This window comes from Mustela nigripes, chromosome 1 (genome assembly GCF_022355385.1).
Source record: "Mustela nigripes isolate SB6536 chromosome 1, MUSNIG.SB6536, whole genome shotgun sequence".
NCBI classification, from domain to species: Eukaryota; Metazoa; Chordata; class Mammalia; order Carnivora; family Mustelidae; genus Mustela; species Mustela nigripes.
In genome coordinates this window covers 162731477-162742624 of record NC_081557.1, presented here as the reverse complement: position 1 = coordinate 162742624, position 11148 = coordinate 162731477, and the positions used below count along the sequence as shown (strand labels likewise).

General features: G+C 37.4%; 1 protein-coding gene across 1 annotated transcript in view; it reads left to right on the top strand.

Moving 5' to 3' along the window:
• The first annotated feature begins 3405 nt into the window (after positions 1 to 3405).
• Positions 3406 to 11148, top strand: part of LOC132014072 (alcohol dehydrogenase 1-like) — a 13614-nt gene continuing 5871 nt past the window's right edge. Inside the window, exons 1-3 of the mRNA XM_059394698.1 lie at positions 3406 to 3491; positions 5624 to 5725; positions 8475 to 8613. Of these exons, the coding sequence (XP_059250681.1) occupies positions 3474 to 3491; positions 5624 to 5725; positions 8475 to 8613 (259 nt within the window). The 5' untranslated portion in view covers positions 3406 to 3473. The remainder of the gene's footprint in view (positions 3492 to 5623; positions 5726 to 8474; positions 8614 to 11148) is intronic.

The following is an 11148-nucleotide window of genomic DNA, read 5'->3' as shown; positions in this document are numbered from 1 at the left end:
AGTCAAATTATACATTGGCATCCTCTTAACTAAGATTATGAAGTGAAACTAAAATTATTCAAATATAAAAATCCACCCACCAATTGGTCAAATTGCAAAGTCCCAATTACACCCAGGATAATTAAAATTTCTCAAAGCTAATAACCAGAAGGCCAGATTAATAGTATTTGGCCTATAACTCTTAACCCTCAATTCAGAAAGCCACATAAACATCCATCTTGATTCCCAGTAGTAGTTGGAAAGAGATATGGGAAAATGGAAAGTTTGTTTCTGCTTTTCTTCTTAGTGGGAAAGGGATGACTATGTTGAAAAGCTCCTCAATGGAGTGTGTGACTGTTGGTCTCAGGGTTGTGAGATCGTGTCCCACGTTGGGTGTAGAAATTACTTAAAAAAATAAGATCATTAAAAAAAAAAAAAAAAAAAAGCTGACAAGTTACACTGACAGAAGAAATCAGTAACATTGAGTTTCCCAAGCAGAGACACGTGATAGGGAAGAAAAAGATGAGTAGGGATGACTGCATTATACATAGATTACATAATAGACATCCAAGGAAGTTCTTTTCTGATAACCTCACTTTAATTCATTAATTCAATACTTACTGAGTTCCTACTATGTATCTGGCATCATTCCAGTTACTTTGAAGAGAGGAAAAAATATTGAGATTCAAAGTCCCAAGTCTTATAGAAATTGTATTCTAGAGTAGAGAGTAAGATATTAAACACTAGCAAATTTGGGAAATATATCAGAGGTAGATTTGGCAGGAATTGTCAATGAAGTGAATATAGAAAGGGGAGGGTTTTGTCCAGAACAACTGGGTGAATTTTCAGTGTGCTGTAAGTTCATCTCTAGAGGGAAAGGAGGATGGAAAAAAATGGGGAGTGGGATAATGGTCAGATATTTGACACAAGTGTTGAAACACTGACATTTATTTCAGGAAACTGGACAGCAATTTGGCTAGGAAAATGATATATTGCCAAGCACTATTGAGACTTCACTTCACCTTGGTGATCCAGAATTTACAATGGAGCCAATCAGCCCTGTGATCTTCCCCAGCAACCTTCAGCTATTCATCAACATGGCTGTGAAAACAACTACCAAATTCTTCCACATCTGCACAGCATGGGCTAGGTTTCATTGGTTCAAGAGTGAGCACCTGACCCAAACTGAGCAAGGAGAGACTCCCTTACATTTTTGAACCTAAGAGGACAGACAGATCTGAACTCTCTCGTTGCAATTGTTAGATTTAAGAATTAAGTGGGTTTTTTGTGGCCATATTTCCCACTGTATGGCAAAAGAAAGACAGTGTTGAGAAGAGGCAATAAAAGTGCTCAGAGACACCATAATAAAAAAATAATAATAATAATAGATAATACCTATACATAGGCCATGCTTTGTACTTGGCACAGTTCTAAACAACTGCCATTTGTTAATTAATGTTTATAACAAACCGATGAGGTAGAAACTGGTCCAGTCATCCTCACCTTATTGATGGGGAAACTGAAGTACAGAGATGTTGGATTTCCTGCCTTATGTCCCAGCACATAAGAGATGGAGCTAAGATTGAATGCCGGATTGTTAGTGTTAGTGTTCATGTTGTTAACCATTTTGTTGCATTGCCTCACATAAGGAAGAGGGAAAATCCTACTGAAGTTGAATTGATTCTAGTTGCTATTCCCAGTTGCATTCCTGCCCTTGACTTTGTTTGTTCATTCCTTTCATGATTTCTGTGAAGTCAACATTTTCCTCCTTTGCCTTAAGTTTGCTCATGCTGGGTTTCAGTAATTTGGAAATAAAAGAACCCTAGTACAAAAAGTGGGTTCCAGGGGCGCCTGGGTGGCTCAGTGGGTTAAGCCGCTGCCTTCGGCTCAGGTCATGATCTCAGGGTCCTGGGATCGAGTCCCGCATCGGGCTCTCTGCTCAGCAGGGAGCCTGCTTCCTCCTCCTCTCTGCCTGCCTCTCTGCCTACTTGTGATCTCTGTCTGTCAAGTAAATAAATAAAATCTTTAAAAAAAAAAAAACAGTGGGTTCCAGAAGGGAAATAGTTCATTGATGTTCCAGAACTATGGAATTCACTGAGTGGAGGGAATTGGGAAGCAATGAAGATCCCACCATCCTTGATTTGGAAGATAGATCTTGTAGAAAAGCAATTACATTGTAAGTTATCACCTGTCATCTCAGGATTCAGACCACATGCCCACTGAAGCTCTAAATGTAGGCAACTTGGAAGAAAAAAAAACCTTCCTAATGTTTTAGCCTTTAGCAAGATGTTATGGGAGAGACAAACCCAAACTGGTCCTTTTGAAAAAAATCATTCACATCAGAACATTCGTTCACTTCAAGTCACAGTCAGTCTTCTCAGACAATATTGAAATCTCATCATCCAAGCATTGCTGACCAGGTACAATGTGTAGTTTCCACACGTAGTGCATGGATGCAGAAAGCTTCGTGACAAGGGTATTGCAGAGAAAGTTTATTTAAGGAGAGAGAAGAATGTACAATCTTAAATTCCTTCAACGCCATCCAAGAACCTCCATTCTTGTGCCATCTTGCCCAGAAAGGTGATACCTCCCTAGATAAAGCATAGTCACTTGACATGCCTCCAAAGAGCATTCTTCTGGCCAAGTTTCAGAACAAAGAAGTTGAGTCTCTCCACCCTAGTCCAGTTTCTGATCCAAGTTTTACAGCAAGAGCTTCAGAATATCTTTAGGGGAATGGCAAGTCCCTACACTGCATGATAAGACAGTAGTTAGGGCCACGACCCTGAGAGGATTTCTGAATTATTAGGAGATATAAAACCCTTCAAATGAAACTTATAAACAACTAAGTAGGGGGTTAAGAGAGTTTTGTTGCCAGAAAAACTCCAAACTAGGGAGCTACTAATTACTGAAGCTCGTCCCAAATTACTCTCACTTCCATTCCTACCCAAATTATAGTAGCTGTGAACTGTCAAGGTAATAGGTTTGTGGCAGAGAAACTGCTACATTTTTGGAGTTCTTCGTATCATTATCTATGCTTTTCCATCTTTTTTGACTCCCAGAGACCCAGTGTTATACTTTCCTTGTCTGGATCTAGCAATACCTTTCATGTAACTGACATTCCAGAAAGTCTTATTGTTAACTAATTAGTCATTGAACTTCCTTTTAGTTACTATCACTTGATTCTCATTTTAATAGTCTCTTCATTGCTCTCTCATGCATTCCTACCTTTCAAGCTCTCCTTATTCACATCCTTCTTTCAACCCACTGCCTCCCGAATCACTCTCCCATGTTCCTTTCTGACTTTCACCTTCACCTATTTGCTAATCACTTCGCCTGTCTGGTTTTCCCCAAGTTGATGTGTGATTATGTAATTATTTTTAATGACTTTTGGTATGCAAACAGTATAAATACTGTGTCTAGGTTGTCCAGGAGCAGTCAAAGAAGTGCCTTTCTCTCGGGTATACCTGTAAGGCACCAAGGAAAGAAAATTCATCATGGACACTTCAGGCAAAGTAAGTACTACCTTTCAAATAGATCTATGTCATTTTCATTAGTTATCTAAAAAACGTACACTGAAACAAAATTAAGACACCATTTTCTCGAATCAGATTAGCAAAGATTTTTAGTGACAATATCTAATGTCTCCCACCTGTGGAAAATAACTTGCTGGTGGGAAAATAACTTGCTAGAAGTTATAGTTTGTGATAGTTTGACAATAGTGTATCAAATATCTTAAAAACATGTCTATCATTTGACCCAGAGATTTATTTAAAAGAAATAATAATGTTGTTTCTATAAACAAGTTAACTGTGACATTGCTTTAAAGGGTATAACGCTGGAGGGACAACTGAATGGCTCAGTTAGTTAAGCCTCTATTGATTTTGGCTCATGCCATGATCTTGGGGGAGTGGGTTTGAGCCCCATGTTGGGCTCTGCACTCCACATGGAGCCTGCTTGTCCCTCTCCGTCTGCTCCTCCCAACAATTGTACTTACTCTCTCTCTCTTTAAATCTCTCTCAAAAAAAAAAAAAAAAAAAAAGCATAACACCGGAAGCAGATATGTCAAATACTAGGAAACTGATTAAATAAATTATGATATATTAGTCAACATAGTCCTAAGCGATCATTTTAAATTACCTGGAAAACATTTATAAAGCAAACTTCAAGAACAGACCATAAAACAGTATCCTTAGTATGATTACACAGACACACGTGGAATATCAAATGGAAAGACTTACCCTAAAATGTTGAAATAGTCATAGCTGCGTGCCAGATCAGATCTGCATTTTTTCCTTTTTACATTTGTCTGAGTTTTCCAAGTTTTTTGCCTTGAGTGTGTATTATTTTGAAATTACAAAAGATTTTTTCATACATTTTTAATTGAGTTCAGTAGGTAAAAGCAGAATTATTTCATCCTGAAACAAATAATGTTTTTTTCCTTTTTTTTTCCTTAAAGATGCATTTATTTATTTTGAGAGAGAGAGCAAGCGTGAAGTGGGGAGATGCGGGCAGAAGGAGAGAATCTTTCAAGTAGACTCCTGGCTGAGCAAGAAGCCCGATTCAGGGCTCCATCCCATAACCAATGATATCATGACCTGAGCCAAAACCAAGAAGTGGACACTTAACAAACTGAGCTAACCAGGCATCCCAGAAGTAATTTTTTTTTTTTTTTGTATCTTTTTATTTGAATTTCTCTTCTGGCATTTGTCTCTTTTCTTGGTATTTTTTTTTTTAAGATTTTGTTTATTTATTTAACAGAGAGAGAAAACCTGAGTGGCCCAGTGGGTTAAGCCTCCGCCTTCAGCTCAGGTCATGATCTTGGGGTCCCGGGATCAAGCCCCACATCGGGCTCTCCGCTCATTGGGGAGCCTGCTTCCCTCTCTCTCTGCCTGCCTCTCTGACTACTTGTGATCTCTGTCTGTCAAATAAATAAATAAAGTCTTTAATAAAAACACTAGTGAAAAGAGCTAGTTTTTTGTACCTATTAGATACTTTGGTTTGGATGACTACTGTCAGTGCTAAAGAGGGTGGAATAAATGATGATACAGATATCCTTTTATACTTCTAGGAATTATGCCAAGTTATTCAACATTTCTGTAAAGAAATTTGGAAATCAATTTAGCCTTAAAAAGGTCTCTATCTTTTCCAAAGTAATTGTTACTTTAGGAAACCAGGCAACTCAAAATTATGAACAAAGTTGTTTATCAAAATATACTTTAGAGTAGTCAAAACAATGGAAATAATTACTTGTCTAGATAGTCATTAAGCAAATTGGGACATATTCAAATGATGAAATATAAAGTAGCCATTTAAATTTCTGATTACAAAGCATTTGAAGTCATGAGAAAATGCTTACTTACAAGTAAATGAAAAATGCTCACTATATGATGGCTGTTACTAGCAAAAAAGCAGAATATAAAATTCTTATAGACACAATCTCAACTATACCAAAATTGTTGTTAAACTGAAAGGGAATATGCTAAAATTTCAACAGGTTGTACATGAACTTGCAAGGATCTTTCTTCTTTTCTTTTTGATTTTTATATTTGTACTAATTATAACAAATAACTGTCATTTGTATGATCAGAATGAAAGTTAATTTTTTTCACTCAATGATGTCACTTTATTATCATCGTGTCAACAGATAATTACATGCCGGGCAGCCATTGCCTGGACAGCAAATTCTTCTCTTTCAATTGAGGAAGTACAAGTTGAACCACCAAAGGCTGGGGAAGTTCGTATAAAGGTAAATTTAAGTCTTTTAACTTTTATCTATGAGGGTAAATGTAAGGAAATCCTGTTTTGTTTCATGTATATATTACATATATAAATAATATGCATAGAATTTGGATTTGGGGTCTGTTCACTTTTCTTAGTAAAAGAAGAAATTTTAAAACTAAGATAAATGAATAGAGGTAATGAATGTTTAAGATATTCTTAATACTTATAAAATACTAGTAGTTCACTCATCCACCATAATTATTTTTTCAGGATTGAAAATTTCACTTAAGTTATATAATATCACAGGCCTATATAGTTCACAATGTGACCTAGAAGGTGTTTTAAGTAGTAACTTTTTTTCATTTTTAAGAGAAAGAGAACAAGATGTTTATTCCCCTCTACTTCTCTGATACAAAATTGATATTAACAAATGAATATGCAGTGGCTAACAGACTAATTTTCCATCTCTATTGTTTTGGACTCATACATTATAGTGATCTCAGATTTTGTCTGAAAAAGTCTAGAAATGCACACTAGGACGTCCTGATAGCCTCCAAAGTGATTGGAAGGGTTAACGATTATTGAACAGAACTGAGACCAGGGATGGGAAAATACTGACCTGTCAAAAGCTCCTTGCCACTCTCAAATCTCCTCTCAATCAATACACCTCAAATTTTACAAAATCATTAAATACCCAGTTTTAGGAGTATTACTGCTTTAAATCTTATTAAACGTTAAATTCACCTATCTTTAAATGTGAGACCAGGAAATTCAACACCTGATTTAATGAACACAACAAATACTGAAATCCATATGCTTCTATTCCATATTATATCTAATCAAAGTAGAAGGTATAGGAGGCTGGTTACAGGAGAAAGGGAATGAAGGGAATTGGAAAGATGACAAAGGGAAAGGCAGTGAAGGGAAGGAGGAAAGTAGGAAAAGACAGATGGGCAGTGAAAGACAAAACAGGAGAATAAATAAATTATCAACTCCATGTCTGCTGTTATGCTAGAGATTTTATATCACCAGAGAGAGATGGTAAAGAACAAAATGAAAAGTGATCAGAATGTACACAGAGAAAGGAGTTTAGTAACTGACTCCTCTTCCAAAGCTATATTTTTCTATTTATCATCCCTTCCAACAGCTTTTAATTAGGGCTTATTGTATACTGTGTCACCATCTGCTGAAATGTTTCCTAGTTAATTAGCCAATATTCTCTGATCTTACACTGACATGCTCCTTCACCACAAAAGCTGAATCCTAAAAAATAAATCCACAATCCACCAAATTAAAAGTTGCATCAGCAAGAACCTGAGCAATATCACACTGAACCCTAGACAAAATCAAGCTTAAGGACTGTATTTGTTCATAAGCACAGACAATTCCACCTCCAGTTTATGCCATGGACAACTTCCCCAAAATAACTGCATATTTTTAACTGATAGAGCAAACCTAATGAAGGGATTCTAGCTTGCTGCTTACCTAAAACAACACTTCAAGCCTTTGATAGCATCTCAAAGACATTTTAGCTCTATGGAAACCAAAACCACAGCGTATTTCTTATGAGTTATCTTCTTAGCCATTTGCCATAATCATATACTGTGGTTGTTCCCAATGTTCCCGTTATAAATGCTGCCATTCCCACTACGCATACTGGAAAACTAGTCAATATGCTTGGGCATATGCTTTTCTGGCTGTATTCCAGGCAGGGCAGTAACTTAGGGACCATGGTACATGAACTGTTTCATTTTTTTTTTTTTAAAGATTTTATTTATTTATTTGACAGAGAGAAATCACAAGTAGGCAGAGAGGCAGGCAGAGAGAGAGAGAGAAGGAAGCAGGCTCCCTGCTGAGCAGAGAGCCCGATGCGGGACTCGATCCCAGGACCCTGAGATCATGACCCGAGCCGAAGGCAGCGGCTTAACCCACTGAGCCACCCAGGCGCCCCGAACTGTTTCATTTTTATGATCAATGTAGTTTGGTTGAGTCTATTAACTGAAAGAAAACTCAATCCATCAAGTAAGAAGTTTCAAAACTCAATATCAACTGAATTTTGCAATGGTTAATTTTAACTGAAACTCATTCTTACATTATTGATTTGAAGAATGTTTTCAACTTTAGAATGTTTTCAAGTTTAAAATGCTGAAAACAGATTTTCCCAGGGATGCCTGGGTGGCTCAGTTGGCTAGGCATCTGCCTTCAGCTCAGGGTTCTGGGATTGGGTTCCACTTTGGGCTTCCTGCTCAATGGAAGCCTTCTTGCTTCTCCCTCTGCTTGTGCTGTCTCTCTCTGACAAATAAATAAATAAAATCTTTAAAAAACAAATTAAAAAAAAAAAAAAACAGGTTTTCCCAGAGCAGGGGAAAAACATTCCATGGTATGAGCCTAAAATTTTTTGTTTCTCAATGGCAGTGCTGTTGATAATGTGGGCAAAAAGTCCTTCATTGTATTCAACCGTCCCTCATACTTCAAAACTATTTGATGACATAAATGTACAGAGTAGATTTCAAAAACCCTAAATTTATTTCCAGATCTGAACATGTGCCATGCAAATTTGGACAAGTCATTCTCAGTCGTTGAATCTCTATTTCCTCATCTCTAAATTGGAAATGATAAGATCTTCCCTGTATTCCTCTGCACAGTGGTATAGGGATGAAATGACATGATTCATGTAAAATTTTTAATAATCAGTCTCAGATTAAAAAAAAAGAAGAAGAAGAAAAAAAAAAATTCCAAACCAGGTGATCCTTATTCACTTAATTCCTCTGCAGATGGTATCTACAGGGATCTGCGGTACTGATGATCACACAATAAAAGGATTACTCTCAGCAGTCTTTCCTTTCATCCCAGGCCATGAAGGAGCTGGGATTGTGGAGAGTATTGGCAAAGGAGTGTGCTCCGTGAAACCAGGTAGGAGGTGGGGCCGTAAAACGCTTCCCACAAACAGCCTCCCAAAGAGCAACTATTGCACAGAGAGGGAACTTAAAATGCATTAACGTATATTTGAGAAGAAAAAATTGGTTTGCCTCTAGACTCTTCTGACTAATCACATATCATTATATTAAGTGTATCCAGTGACTCCAAGAGTCACAGGTTTCCCTACTGCCTTCTCTAGCAATCCAGAGGGGCAGTAGCTGAGCCAAACATATATCCATAGCTAAAAGAGGTGTGAGATAGGACCAGTGTATTTCTAAATAAATTGGAAGCTACTGAAACTGTTTCTTATATATATTTGTATCCCGACATGCTTAGCACAGTGCCTGTCCCAGGGTCAGAATGCATTAGAATGTTTGACAAGTGAATGTTCTAATCAACTGGAATATAGAATTTGAATTTTCATTGACTGGATGATAATGATATTTCAAAGAATCAAAGAAAGCAGGCATATGCTCTTCACCAGACCATCAAAACAGATCTTCACATCGCTATTCGTAGCATGTCTGAAATGAACAGAAAGAATAAGGGAATGGCACAGACCAAGTTACTACAGAACCTCACAGCTTGGAGCCAGGCCCACAAAGAGATTTAAGAGAGTGCATGGTCAGGACACTTGTGAAGCTCTTACCAGGGAATTCATTTAGCAAACAATTATGAAGTAGCTACCATGCATCTGACACTAGACATAGCAGGGGGACAAAAGTAAAAGACGTGGTCTCTATGTCTCCAAAAACATAATACAAACAGGTGAGATACATGCTCTAATTCCTCTTAGCTAGAGGAAATGCCAGTGAAAGTTTTGTGGAAAACAATGAGCATTTGGAGGGAAAGGATAAGAGAGCAAAAGTTCTCCTGAATTTGAGATGCAGGACCTTTGAAATTTTTAAGGGCCGGTGAAGCTAAGTTGCATCTTATTTAAATTTACAAGAGATTTTAATGCCATCTAAACTCTGCAAAAGGCCGAAGTGGGGGTTGTTTCATTGTTAAGAAAATTGTAAGGGTTATCAGAAACAGTGTTGTAGACTTCTGACCAGGCCTTTGTAAGTCTGTGATGACCGTGTTAATTAATTTTCTTCGCAGACTCTATCCAGCCGGTCACCCTAAGGCCCAGGAGGGCTATCTAATGACTGCATCCAAATATAATCAATATTCTCTCCAGAACTCTCTGCAGAGGGAGAATGATTCCTTTTATTCTCTGGAATTAGCATATCTAGGAACTAAAGAAAATACGTCAGAGGCTGCTATGGGTCAGTGTGCCATCGTGGGGCACACTCAATGAAAAGTGCTCTGTTATAACCTAGCTGGGTCACTAACCAAGTTTCTACACTATGAGGCTTAAATCCTTCAAATGGAAAACAAAAGGGTTAAATCAGATAACATCTCTAAGGTTTGCTCTTAGTTTCATCATTCTATTTCCAGAGCAGAGAAAAGCAAACCTACAACTATCCACCCCATAAAAAAGATCCCCAAATTTCCATTATTTGCCCAAAAGAATAATGTAATTTCTAAAACCAGGCTATATGGTTTCTCCTTCTGTGAAGTGTGTAAACCTGGTGATTCACAGACCTGTACCCCTGGGGATAAAAATATATGTTTATAAAAAATAAAAAATTAAAAAAAAAAACAGCAATGTGCAACACAGGAAACAACAGGTGTTGGGGAGGATGCAGAAAAAGGAGAACCCTCTTGTACTGTTGGTGGGAATTCAAACTGGTGCAGCCACTCTGGAGAACAGTATGGAGGTTCCTCAAAAATTTAAAAATGAGAGACTGTGGACTCCAGGAATCAAACTGAGGGTTATAGAGGGGTGGGGGGTAATGGGATGGGTGAGCCTGGTGATGGGTATTAAGGAGGGCACGGATTGCATGGAGCACTGGGTGTTATATGCAAACAATGAATCTTGGAACCCTCCATCAAAAACTAATGATGTACTGTGTGGTGACTCACATAACAATAAAAAAAAATTATTTTAAAAAAGTTAAAAATAAAACTACCCTATAATCCAGCAATTGTGCACTACTAGGTATTTACCCCAAGGATACAAAAATACTAATTCAAAAGGACATGTGCATCCCAATGTTTATAGGAGCATTATTAACAGTAGCCGAACTATGGAAATAGCCCAAAGGAATGGACAAAGAAGACGTGGTATATGTACATGCATACTGGAATATTGCTCAGCCATGAAAAAGGATGAATTCTTGCCATTTGCAATGACATGGATGGAGCTAGAGGGTATTATGCTAAGTGAAATGTCAATCAGAGATAGACAAATATCATTATGATTTAAATTGTGTGGAATGTAAGAAACAAAATAAACAAGCAAAGACAAAGAGAGGAAAAAAAAACAGAGAGGGGCAAATCAAGAAGTATACTCTTTTTTTTTTTGCTTTTAATAAAATTTTTTATTTTTTATAAACATATATTTTTATCCCCAGGGGTACAGGTCTGTGAATCACCAGGTTTACACACTTCACAGCACTCACCAAAGCACATACCCTCCCCAAT